Source organism: Nannospalax galili, unplaced genomic scaffold, assembly GCF_000622305.1.
Source record: "Nannospalax galili isolate Female #2095 unplaced genomic scaffold, S.galili_v1.0 scaffold538, whole genome shotgun sequence".
In the NCBI taxonomy this organism is placed as follows: Eukaryota; Metazoa; Chordata; class Mammalia; order Rodentia; family Spalacidae; genus Nannospalax; species Nannospalax galili.
Window position 1 is genome coordinate 1,862,401 of NW_008343842.1, and position 13,395 is coordinate 1,875,795.

At 43.7% G+C, this 13,395-nt stretch overlaps 1 protein-coding gene across 4 annotated transcripts in view; it reads right to left on the reverse strand.

Moving 5' to 3' along the window:
* Positions 1 to 13,395, reverse strand: part of Cmtr1 (cap methyltransferase 1) — a 54,359-nt gene that overhangs the window by 28,256 nt on the left and 12,708 nt on the right. For all 4 annotated transcript variants that reach the window (XM_008840049.3, XM_029566942.1, XM_029566943.1 and 1 more), the window contains exons 3-8: positions 10,229 to 10,380; positions 8,475 to 8,633; positions 5,407 to 5,499; positions 4,285 to 4,356; positions 3,099 to 3,193; positions 2,914 to 2,986 (exon numbers count right to left, since the gene is read on the reverse strand). In XM_008840049.3, coding sequence (XP_008838271.1) covers positions 2,914 to 2,986; positions 3,099 to 3,193; positions 4,285 to 4,356; positions 5,407 to 5,499; positions 8,475 to 8,633; positions 10,229 to 10,380 — 644 coding nt within the window. The remainder of the gene's footprint in view (positions 1 to 2,913; positions 2,987 to 3,098; positions 3,194 to 4,284; positions 4,357 to 5,406; positions 5,500 to 8,474; positions 8,634 to 10,228; positions 10,381 to 13,395) is intronic.

Sequence of the window (13,395 nt, forward strand, 5' to 3'; positions counted from 1 at the left end):
CAAACCCAGGTCCTCTGAAAGAGTAGTCAGTGCTCTTAACTGCTGAGCCATCTCTCCAGCCCCATCATTTGAATTTTATTGACTTTATTTATGGCACCTCAAGTTGCTTTTATCTTTTCACCCCAGGCTGTTGGTGAACCCAGCACTGGCCTACACCATGTGCTTAAACTTTTTTTTTACAAATATGCTGTGAATGCTTTACCACCCCTGGGCCCTACATGGTGAATTCCACCAGCCCTCTGCAGAGAAGATAATCATCTGCATAGGTGGCAATAAGAGAATGAGCTGCAGAATGGGTGTCCACACTGCAGAAGGAGGTCTTCAGATGATCTGGGACCATGATCATCCTGTAGAAGGGGCCTGAGGACCTCAGCATTCCTTTTCTACAGGCTGGGCAAGGCTGACAACTTGTCCAGGGTCCTGCAATTGCTAGATAAAAATAAGACAGTCACTCCTAGGTGTCAAGGGCCTTGCCTCTGATGACAGCTATCCAGTTTCACCAAGGGAGTGAACAAATCTCTGGAGAGAAGAGAGCAGCTTTATCAGCCTGTGGCAGCCCAGCCCAGGCATACTGGGGCGTTATCAGCTCTTTCCCAGTTTCCTCACTGCTCTACCCATTCTTTGTTCTTGATCCATTAATTATTCACATTTCGGGATTATATTCATTTACACACACATCAAAAAGACCTAATGGTGTTTGCCAAGAACATCATGTAGCAATTTGCAGTCAGCACAGTGGGAACGAGGCAGGGGCCACAAGTTTAAGTCCTGTGAATACTGCAAAGAAGGAGAGCAATGTTTCTGAGCACTGAGGCCTTGGCCCCAGGCTCCAGCCTCACAGAATGAACCGCCAAAGCCAAAGGCTAGCAGGAAGCCCAATGAGGCAATGAGACCATCTCACATCTCATAAGATGTTTAAATATGATCTCATTCTGCAATTTCAAAACCAATGGCCTGTTGATATACAGTAGCACATGACTGTAATCCAGCACTTGGGAGGCTGAGGCAGGATGATTACTATGAGTTCAAGGCCAGCCTGGGCTGCATGCTAAGACTCTGTCATAAAACAAAACAAAACAAAAACAGCAAGTGGCCTTTGAAAACCATATCCAAGAGCCTGCTCATAGATGGGACAGCTGGTTCTGAGAGCTGCCCATCCTCGCTGTACAGTCAAGGACAAGCACACACTTTTAAGCTACTGAGCTCAAATTGCTCCTGTAAAAGGACTAGTATAGGGATTTCTCAAGACTGTTGTAGGGTTAAATGACATCTTGTGGCAAACGTCTTTCTAAAACTGTAACACATTCCCAATTATAAGATGGTATTCTATTCAACTAGATCAACTTTCTTGGAAGGAACACTCTTACCTTTTCATATTTGTCTCTTTCCTCTCCTCTGCCAAGTGCAGTACACACATAGCAGACACTGTCAGTGCTGCCTCATTTCCCCTAACAGGACCAAAACTTAGGTTTTCTAACCTAAATAACCATCCCAGGCACACAAATCCCTCACATAATATAAGTTTATGTTTTCAGATTTCCCAAGGCATACCCCAATTCCCTTCATCCCCTTGTTTCTTTCAATTCTTGCTCACAATTTCTTTTTTCCCCTAGTACCTTTTCTCCTTTGACATACCCTGTAGCACCAAAGACCTAGTAAAAAACCTCGAAATTCTCTTCCCCTCCTCTACACACTGCTTCCAGGTCTTTGATGTTTAGGCTAAGACCCCAGCAATGCCTAGGCCTCCAGCCACTCCCACCTCTGTTAGGGACTGCTTGACTGAAAACACACCAAGCCTGCTGGGCTTGGCTATCAGTCTGGTCCCTGGGGAAAACAGAGCAGAAAGAGAAGAAAGTACTAGGAAAGAAACCACTTTTTATTGTGGAGTACAAGGGCACATCTCTGAAAAGGCAATTCTCCCCGGCCACTAACAATCAATTCAAGTCAAGAAGCTTCCTGAAGTGGTCTAAACACACTGCCTCTCCCTATGTAACTAAGATCTCCACCCTCCACCTGAATGGTACAATTCTGGTGCCTCCTTCATTCTCATGACAACAAAAGACAATAAGCAGATACCAGCTGCTGGAGACATTCACATTCAAACGCAGCAAAATGATGCTGTGACTTCCCATCAGCTTAACGGAGCTCCTCTGCCAGGCAGGAAATCATTGGGAGCTCAGAAAATTAAATCAACATTGTATCAACCTAATTTTCTCAAGATGCTAATTCCAGGAGCCTTTTGTACTGCCTGCTGGTCCTGGAAAATGGGGAGGAAGCCCTGGGAAAGAAAAATGAGTAAAGGCTGGAGGGGTGTACATGCCAGTTTTGCCAGCATGCAGCAAGTAGTTAGGCAGGTAGAGCTGAAACATCAAAGAACTTGGAAATAAGTTCCTCTAGCTGGTGGGAAATGGGGGAAGGCCTAGTAGAATAAGGGCACCTAGACCAGAGACAGCTCTGGGGGTAGCCAGTTTCTGGCCCTGTCTCTGTCAAAGGAAACTAACTTTCTAGGACTAGTTAAAAAATGCTTTGAACTCCGGAAGGGGATTCTAGAATGAAATTTCCTTTTTTTGTTTTCTCTATCATTATGGAGGGCCAGCATTGAGAGAAATGAGATGCAGCAGAGCAGAAAATCATTTTGTTCCACCACTTCTAGAGAAAGGCCAAAGCCTCATGATTATGATCCCACACTGAGCGTGATTCGAGAGGCAGAAAGGGAAAGCAACCTGCTGAAATCACAGATCTTAAGGGCCTGGCACACTGGGGCACTCCTGGGACCAAAGGAGCACTGTCTCTATCTGGGGAATGCAAAGCAAAACACATCTCTACTGCACAGCAGGACTACTCTCGCTTTGAACAAATGGTGACTTCTGAGCTACTGAAGCTTAAGTGTACTCAGCATCATAAAAATCTTACCCCATGAGAGTCCAAGGGATTTGTAAACATACGATCAAACACAAAATCCATGTTGGCCATCTTCATCGCTGCTCTATAACAAAGCAAGACGGAAAAGCAACAGTCAGCGCCAGGTACAGGGAAAACTGAGGCTCAAACAAAAGATGGGGAGATGCAACTCAGGAAGGAGAGAAAGGACAGCGAACCTGTTGAGGAAGAAGACTCCTCGGATCATCTCGTACGGATTGGCTCGGGTCCGAGCTCGTCTCATCTCCTCCCCATTCAGGATGTCAAACATACTCTGCCCAAAGAGAAGGAGAATCTCTAGTAAGCAACACCCAGTCACTCTGGGGTATAATAGGGGTCTTGTCTCAGCTCTCAAACAACCAGCTGTGTGACCCTGACAAGTTGCTTAATCACTTTGATTCTCTACCACCTCACCTCTGAAGTAGTAAAATTCCTAATGAAGTAGGTGCCTGGAGTATGGTTAAATAGCTAAAAGCATCCCCTGCTACACAAAACACCAACTCTTCACACTGCTAATCCTCATGGCAAGTTGTTTCCCTGTACCACCACCACCTTTCAGTAGATTTCTCAGACTCCCTTAACTGGCTCTAAGCTCTAGAGAAGGAAACAAACCAAGCCCAGGGCTTTCAAAAGGCAACTACCACACACAGCAGAGAGCTCTCCTGTCCTCTCACCCTCTCTCCAACTTCTCTGGAAACAGAGATCCTCACTATACCTGAGATTTGGTCACCTTATGTAGTCCCAACCCCTCTGCCTGCCAAAAAAAGAGCCTTTTGAGGTGAACACAAAACCTTGATTCTTCTCCAACCCATCTCCTCCTCAGAGCTTCCCTGGCTCATTCAGTGTGTGCTTCCTGACCTGCAATCGGGCCAAAAGACACTAGAGGAGGCTAACATTTCCCAAGCACTGCACTCCCCCTATTCCATTTAACACCATCACCCAGACAGGTATTTTCTCCAGTTTTATAAAGGAGACAAACTCAGAGGCACCCAAACAACTTCCCAAGGTCATACAGCAAAAATGTAGAAATGGGGTTTGAACCTGACCTGTTTGATGTAAAAGAATGATTTCAAACCTTTTACTACCCCCAGGCCCCTTGGGAATCACAATGACCTGACACACTGAGGTTAAATGAATTCTTTGCTGATTACTGGCCACCTGGACAATATAACAGTCAAGGTCAGACAGTTACCAGGAAAAAATATCCTGTATGTATCATGCAGGTTACACTTCTCATCTCCAGGGGAAAAAAAAAAAAAAAACAGTAAAAAAAAAACAGTATAACCCTCCCCCACTCCCAAAGAGAACCAGAAAAGCCCAACCACCTCACCACAGGATTCATGCCTGGCTCCTTCACAGCCTTACCTTACATTGCAGCACACTGTGAAGCAGCTCTTCATCACAAAACTCTGTTTCATCTTCAATAACCATCTTTCTCTACAGGGAGAATAAAACAATAAATAATGATCAAGTGGGACTACATATCAGGGGTGAATGGAAAAATGAGGGTTCTGAGTGAGCAGAGCAAGAAGGGGCTTAAGTTCTTGCCAAGAAACATCAATCCCTGAGGGGTGAGAAAGACAGTCCCAAATCCCTCTGGCTCTGTTCCAGATGGCTGTGAGATGAAGCAGTCTCTGGGGAGCTCTGGGTAGAGCACCATATGGATAAAACAACCCAAAAGCTGAGGCTGAGAAAAGCAAACAGGAAGGAGCCATGTAAGCTGTCTGCCCCAGAGCAGAGCAATAGCAGGACTGGGAGTGCCCACCAGAGGTAAGCCTGTCCTTTGTCCAGGAAGCCTCTCGCTCTTTATGAGTAGAAATGCTTAAGAGTAGGCACTGATTAGGTAATTTTAGAGAAAACAAGGGCCCAAGTAAGGCCTCATAGGATGTGAGTCCCAGCCCCCACTCAAGTGTGATTAAAACAACCCAAAATTTGTGGTCTCTAGGTTTTTTTCAATTTTCTTTTTTTCTTGGGGTATGTAAGCCTGTACACAGGTACATGCATGCCACGGTATGCACCTTGTGAAGCCCCTGAAAAAGCCCTTACTTCTGAAGACCATACTGATGTGGTCTTCCATTTGCTTTATTTCTATGATTTTCCACAAGATTAAACGAATTCCCTCCACAATAATTCCCTCATTACTTTCTGAGGATGTCTCTTCATCTACTTGCAACAATGCCTGGCAGGGACCAGAATATACACTGATACATAATACGCTACTCCAAAAGATATCCATAGGAAAGGCAGAGATTAGGCACTTTCTCTACCATGTGAGTTACATGGCTGAGAGGAAAAATTTGTCTGCTACATCTCCCGGGGCAAATCTGTAAATCCTTTAACACACTCTTGTGACACAGCTTTTATTCCTACCAGAATGGTCAGTTTCACATTTTTTCTAAAACTACAATACATATAACATCAGATTCAAGGAGACTGACTAGTCAGAAAAATGCAAAGAAATCCAAGTATATTTTCATGACATCATACCTTTCCCACAACCATCCAATCACTCATTTCCTGGGTGTCAGGAATTTCAGTAGTACATTCTGGGAACCATGACACCTGCTCACAGGCACTGGGCTACAAACAAAAGAAAGGCAAGTAAGTCAGGTGAGAGGAGCTCTGCCCAGGCACCAGGGTTTCCCCAAAATAATTCATAGTGACTTAGGCTGAGAAGAGCCCTAATTGCTGACACCAAATGAAGCAGTCAGACCTGGGAAATGAAAACCAGAACTATGAAGTCTAACTTCCTAAAGGACAGCTCCAATTTTGCTTTGAGTCCTTTAGAAAATTTCTAAATCTTCAAGGTTTCTTTCATTTGTTCCAATATTATTTGACAAATACCTACATGTAAGTGCTCAAAATGCAGAAGTAAATAAGACAAGTCTTTGACCAAAGGAGTTTATAAGCGCAACGAGGACAGAAAAATGATTAATCAGACAGCTATCGCATGCAGTGTAATTCTCTGAAGACTTAAAATTTAATGGCAAAGAGTGTCCCCAACTGATGCCTTTCAAAGTGTTTGTCTGATCCAGAATGTGGCAGAAAATCATTCCTAATGGCTGCTTCCTCTTAATTTTTCAAGGACTCTCCCGAAGAGAAGGGAGAAGGGTTCTCACACTGGCTGTGCACTAGGACCACTGCGGGGCTTCTAAAGACTGATGTCTGGGCCATGCCTCATGAGCACATAGTTTGGGACTGGTCTGAGGTGGGAACTGAATGTATATATATATTTTTTGGTCTTTTTGAGACAGAGTCTCCCTGTCGCCCCAGCTGGCCTGGAACTCACTATATAGACCAGGCTGGCCTGGAACTCACAGAGATCCGCCTGCCTCTGCCTCCCAAGTGCTGGGACTAAAGGCGTGTGCCACCATGCTCGGCTGAATGTATATTTTTAAGTCTCCAGATGACTGTACAGTGATCCAGGACCATGTACCATTGGGCTAGACAAACATGGATTACAAAACCTAATCAGGTGGCTAACCTGGCATGGCAGCTTCAAGGATTACCTTCCAAGAAACTGTGGAGAAGAGATTCACCATTGCAAACTGAAGCAATGTCATTAAAGGTAATATTACATACTCTGAAAGGCATAAAATGGTATCACAATGCAAGGCCTCGATGGCAAGCCAACCATGATCGAGAGAGAAAAAGTTGAAAAGAAAAATCACCGAAGCCTTGTCCATGAATCTGGAAGTGAGTCATGGTTTCTTCTCCTGTTCAAATCCTTATGTTTAAGCACAAATGTCAACTATAAACTGTGCAAAGCAAGAAGTTCACATATACCTTGGATGATCCTTTGTTGAGTAAAAGCAGAATCACTCTCCCCATGGAAGCCTGTACATTAAGGCTACCTGCAGAATGGATTTACCTGAGGTGTCAAACCTTAAACTCTATACTCTTGGAGCCACTGAGCAAAACTTTCCCTACAGTGACCCACCCAACCTCATCTTCCTTAAAGAAGTGGCTTTCAACTCACAGTGCAGCTAAACTCTTCCTTCCTTAATGAAGGCATCCTTGGTCATAGAAAAACTGAATTATGGTGAATGGTAACTACAATAGCTTCATCCAAAAAAAGGATTCCAATAGCCTATCTCCATTAAGAACAGAGATTTCTTTTTTAATATTTTATGTGCATGCGTGTATTGCCTGCATGTGTGGAAGTACACCCATGTCATGCAATGCCCACAGAGGTCAGAAGAGGGCATTGGATCCCCTAGAACTGGAGTTACAGACAGTTGTTAGCTGTCATGTGGGTGCTGGGATTCAAACCTGGGTCTTCTGCAAGAACAGCCAGTGTTCTTAACCACTGAGCCATTTCTCCAGCCCCAAGAAGAGATTTTTATAGGCAACTTTCAAGTTTCAAGTTTAATGAAGGATACTCAAATCCTACCCTATTAGGAACTCTATGTACTTGTATCTACACAAACAAGGAAAACACTCGGTGTTTCTAAGGCAAAAGCCTACATCTAGCAACAACTTTAAGCTTTCTTCTCATCTTCATGGTCTCTGCCAAGCTGCTGGTCTTTGTTCCTCACAGTGACAAAGCAGAACGGCAAGCCCACCCCAGAACCTGTGAGGTCAGAGCCTGTCAGAATCCAACTCTGCAGCCTCATGAGGCTGTCATACATGAATTCAATGATGTCCTTTCCTTGAAATGTCAGCGAGAAAAACACTTTAGCAGGCTCCCAGCTTTAAGAGCCACATGTGAAGCTTAACTACAGCAACTGACAGAAGGTCAACCATCTGTGCTCTACTTTCCCCAATATCGACTCTCTATTAGTAATATCTCACTGTTATTTTTAGTGCTTTTATTTTATTTTAGGTTTTTATTGTATATACTTCATTCAAATCCTTTGAGGAAAAAGGTAGGAATTAAGATCTCAACATTATCTATGCCATTAAAAGGAATTTTAAAAAATCTCTTTTTGGCCTAGAGCTATTATAAGCTTAGGGGTAAAGAGCTTGCCTGGTATGTGTGAGGTCTGGGGTTAGATTCTCAGCCTCACCAAAAAAAGAACCTCTGTCTTAAAACAAACACAATCAAGCAATAAAACAACTGAGTCCACACAGTAGGAAAGCTGTATATAAACAATCCCTTGTTTGGAATCTGCATGGCAAAACCCTGTGGAGATGGACGGACAACCCCCAAGACTCCTAATCCCGTCCCTCATTCAATGGGTCAGTAGGTACTCACTTGTCCTGCTTGAAGTCTTCTAGCAAAGAGCTAACTAGCTTGAGAAGTTTAACATTCCACTAGGAGAAAGCTGTACCTAGTTATTAAAGTTCTTTGTGGAGCCAAAGTCTGCCTTCTAACATATTTTACCTACCAGTCTTAGTCCTAGAAAGCAACAAAAACAAACTGACATCACAGCATACTCCTCCAAGTCTTCTTTTCATTCTGGACCTTCCCAGAACCTTCATATAAGATGCTAGTTCTGAGCCTCTAATCACTCTGTTCAAATTGCCTCTTAAGAGTTCTAATTTGTTAACACAGTTTCAAAGAGCCACCCGTTCCAATGGCCTTCCTGTTTTCTCCTCCCCTCACCAGTTACCTCCGGCTCATCCCGCCAATTGATGTTCAGCTCCTGATCAAAGCCCTGCAGTGTCAGACCCAAGCCACGTCGACCTTTCTGATTGGAGGCTTCAAGGATGTCCTTCCGACCCTGGCTGTATTTACCCAATCCTTCACCTTCCCTAAAGCCCATCTTGGCCTGAAAAAAGAACAAAACACAATTAATTCAGTGTAACAGCTATTTATTTAGTCCCTATCACAGGCCATACATTGTGATAAACCTTGAAAAACACACTGAGGTCTAAAGTTTACCTTCTAGCCTAACAAAAAGAAGCATAAGTAACTCTGTGGGCTGTTAACTATCTATTCTGCAGGTGAAAGTCTAGGGCAACCAGAAGTTGGATAAATGAGAAAGGACTACAGAGCTGTAATCAAAAGTGTATTTAATGAATCTCACTGGACATTTGCACAACTTCCCCTTCCAGCTAATTTGTCTGATTAAGTAAAAAGTAGATCCAGAGTAGAGTTGATAAAGAGAACGTAATTTAGAACACAGCAACTTTAAGCAGTAATTTCTACTTACCCCCTTGCCCATCACATGGCCTTACTAGGCAAAGACAATGAGGCATGGAGGAACCTATCTAGTTAGTAAATTAACTGAAGTTTGCTTCAAGTAAAACTGAACTAGGTCCAGGACCACGATTTAAAAATGTCATAACTGTCATAAGCTCACACTAAACTCCAGAGTTACTAGGCCTGAGTACAGACCTCAAAGATCAGAGCCAAAATCCCAAACCCCCCAAACTCTTACGTAACTGAAGAACTATAGTCCTGAAGAGATCTAATTCCTCCTGGAGGGTCTAAATTCTCTTTGAAAGCAGCAGTATCAGTTTAAGAGCTTAGTGGGCTCTAAACAGTAGCCCAGGTCAAAAAGGCTAAGTCACAAACTTCCCCATCTTCTACTTCCCCAAAGCTTGTGGGCTCCAAACTAGAATCCTGACCTACAACTTCAGCAACAGCAGTTTTCATTCTTAAACTAATCAACAAAAAGCAGGTGTCAACTATGATATTCCTGACACTAGACTGAAAGCAAATTTGAACTTCTCTAAACTTTGCACATCTAAATTTTAATAAGGAGAGTAAATAGGCATCCTTTTTCATCTTACTTCCTGTGACAGATGAGTGGGTGTGAGAGCTGAGATATCTGGGCCTCCTACAAAAGGAGACTATGCTACTTGTCCTTATTTTAGACTCCTAGGGGTCAAGAGGTGTTCAGTCATTTCTTTTGAGATTATTCACAAGAACAAAAACATCATGAAGCCTTTTCAACCACTGACACACACGCATGTCAGGGAAGTAGATTCATACATGCTTATAATACAGAGTCATTAGGAATACCAAACAGTAGTCTGGCTCTGGACAGAAGAAGTACTTCCAATGGAAGATTCCGATGTGACAGACGCTTCTACTAGGAGGAGACCATACTTTCTCCACTAAACCTCAGTAGCCAGAAAGCAGAGAAGAATGTCCATAGAGTAGCCCCTCCCACCTCATACCAATGCAAACCTCCTTTCTTTCTCTCACTCTGCTAAGGCAGCCTTAGAAATGATTCTAAGCGCCAGGCATGGTGGCGCATGCCTGTAGTCCCAGGACTTGGAAGGTAGAGGCAGGCGGATCTCTGTGAGTTCAAGGCCAGCCTGGTCTACAGAGTGAGTTCCCGGACAGCTGGGGCTACAGGGAGACCCTACTCAAAAAGACAAAAAAAGAAAGAAATCATTCTAAGCAATGACATACCATAAGTTTCTGGGAGACACTATTATACATGGAGTAGCGAGAAGAGGTACCCTCCACGAGGGAGTCTGCTTTGAAGGCATCTTTGAAAGTGTCAGAGCAGGTCTGCTTCCCCTCAGTCTCACTGTCAGATTCACTAAGGCTTGTAGCAGATGCTGGAAAAGTTAAAAGAAATATTCAGGTTAGTTATAGCACAAAACAGCTTCTAGAAGTCCAAGCTTCACTTAGTCAGCCTGTGTCTAGCATATGCACTACATCTAATGAAGGTCACTAAATGACCAAGGGTCAATTCTATTCTCTACTTCTTACTAGCTGCATAATCTTAAGCAAGTCCCCCAAGATTAAAACTTAAAAAATAATAGCTGTCCTTCCTTACCTTTCCACTACAAAATTGGGATGGTAATATCTGCCTTACAGGGCTGTTTAAAAATTAAAATAACAGGGGCTAGGAGATGACTCAACAATTAAAAGTACTAGCTGCTCTGGCAGAAGACCCAGGTTTCGGTTCCCAGCACCCACATTGTGGCTAAAAAACATCGATAATTTCAGTTCCAGGGAATCCAACACCCTTTTCTGACCTCCGAGGGCATTATGCAGGTGCCCTTATATACGTGCAAGCAATATACAATAAAATTTAAAAATAAAATTTTTTGCCAGGCATCGTGGAGCTCGCCTTTAAGCCCAGTACTCTGGAGGCAGAGGCAGGCGGAGCTCTGGGAGTTCAAGGCCAGCCTGGTCTACATAGTGAGTTCCAGGACAACTGGGGCTACAGGGAGATCCTGTCTCAAAAAGACCAAAAAAAGAGGCTAGAGAGATGGCTCAGCAGTTAAGAGCACCAACTGCTCTTGCAGGGGACCTGGATTCGAGTCCCAACACCCACATGGCAGCTACGAACCATCCTTAATTCCAGTTCCAAGGGAATCCAAAGCCCTCTTCTGACCTCCACGGCATTGCACAACATGGGTGCACTCAAATACATATAAAATAAAAATAATAAATATTTTTAAAAAGACCAAAAAAAAGCGCCGGGCGTAATAGTGCACGCCTTTAATCCCGGCACTTGGGAAGCAGAGTCAGGCAGATCTTTGTGAGTTCAAGGCCAGCCTGGTCTACAAAGTGAGTTCCAGGACAGCTGGGACTACAGGGAGACCCTGTCTCAAAAACACCAAAAAAAAAAAAAGACCAAAAAAATATTAAATGAAGATAAAATAATATAATAAAATTTTATAGCAAGTTCCAGGCCAGCTGGGGCTTATAGGGAGACCCTGTCTCAAAAAGACCAAAAAACAAAAACAAAACAAAATAAAACTTTCAAATAACATACGAAGCAGGGCGTGGTGGCACACGCCTGTAGTCCCAGTACTTGGGAGGCAGAGGCAGGCGGATCTCTGTGAGTTCAAGGTCAGCCTGGTCTATATAGTGAGTTCCAGGACAGCTGGGGCTACAGGGAGACCCTGCTTCAAAAAGACGAAAAAAAAAAAAAAACCATACGGGAAACTATACTGTCAAACATAGTGTACTTACAGAAGACATGCTATTTTTCTCTGAAATGGTCTAGTACTTAACCATCAATTTCTTTTTAAAATTTTTAATGTTTTTATTGAACTTTTGTGCATTTCATACAAAATATCTTTTTTTTTAAGGAAGAGTTTGTTTATTTATTTATTTATTTACTACTTATTTTGATCTTTTTGAGACAGGGTCTCTCTGTAGCCCCAGCTGTCCTGGAACTCACTTTGTAGACCAGGCTGGCCTTGAACTCACAGAGCTCTGCCTGCCTCTGCCTCCCAAGTGCTGGGACTACAGGCGTGCGCCACCATGCCCAGCCCAAAACATCTTTTTTTTTTTTTCTTTTTGAGACAGGGTCCCCCTGTAGCCCCAACTGGCCTGGAACTCACTATGTAGACCAGACTGGCCTTGAACTCACAGAGATCCACCTGCCTCGGCCTCCCAAGTGCTGGGACTACAGGCGTGCGCCACCATGCCTGGTCCAAAACATCTTTTTAAAAAATATTTTATTTATTATTTTTGTGTTTGTATGAGTGTATTGCCTACATGTATGTTAAGTGTATTCATGTCGTGCAGTGCCTGTGGAGGTCAGAAGAGGACGTCAAATTCCCCTGGAACTGGAATTATGAATGGTTGTTAGCCTCCATGTGGGTGCTAGGAATCAAATGCAGGTCCTCTTAACCTCTGAGCCCTCTCTCCAGTCCCTCCTACAAAACATCTTAGTCATCTTTGTACCACTCCCCCATCCATACCCCTCTGTAGTGCCCCCACCAGACTTCTGTTACATTTGTTAAGGCCCAGCAAGTCAAGTTAGTGTCCCCACATGTCCTTCAGTGCAAGTTCATCTACTGGGGTCTAGTCGGTCTATCTATAGTCACTCCCTTAAAGAAGATCACTCTCCCTCACCCAGCAGTAATCAGCTGCCAATAGTTTGGCTAAGATTGGGGCCTACTGCCCATTTTCCCAGTTCTATGCTGGGTTTTTGTCTGACTGAGTTTGTCTTTAAATTTTAATAGCATATTTATTTATTTGTATAAGGGGGGGCGGGTTGCATATGGTAGTCAGAGGGCAACTTGTAGGAGTTGGTTCTCTCTTTCCACCATGCTGGTTTGGGGGATCAAAATCGGGTCCTCAAATGTGGCAGCAAGCACCTTTACCTGCTGAGCCATCTCACTAGCCCCAATTTCTAAATTCTATCAGTGGATTACCAAACTGAGATTGTTTAATTTCCATGTTTGTTCTCTTTGGGAGTCCTTCAAATTTACAAGTAAGAGAGTAGGTCCATACTGCGGCTGGCTACAGGAAGAGAAATGGGAAGGAAAACAGGAGGGCAGAGGGATAGGAAAGGGAGAAGGGAAGAGGAAAGAAAGGAAGACCAGATGAGGAGAGAAACTCCAGCAGACCACCATCTGAGTGGACAACAGAAGAGGCACAGCTAAACACTTCAGGAGGGGCTAACAGCCTGAGCAAGCTAAACCTGCCAGTCAACAACCTTGTCAAAGGACTCCAAATAATCCAGATCAGTAGCAGCCCAGCAGCAGCAGCCAGAAGTGATGGGCTATCTGTCCCACAGTCAAAGTGGGATGATTTTCAGTCTGGGTATTCACTTGGGGACTCATTTTCCCTCCCTTACATATATGAATCTAGTAAATTACAAGATA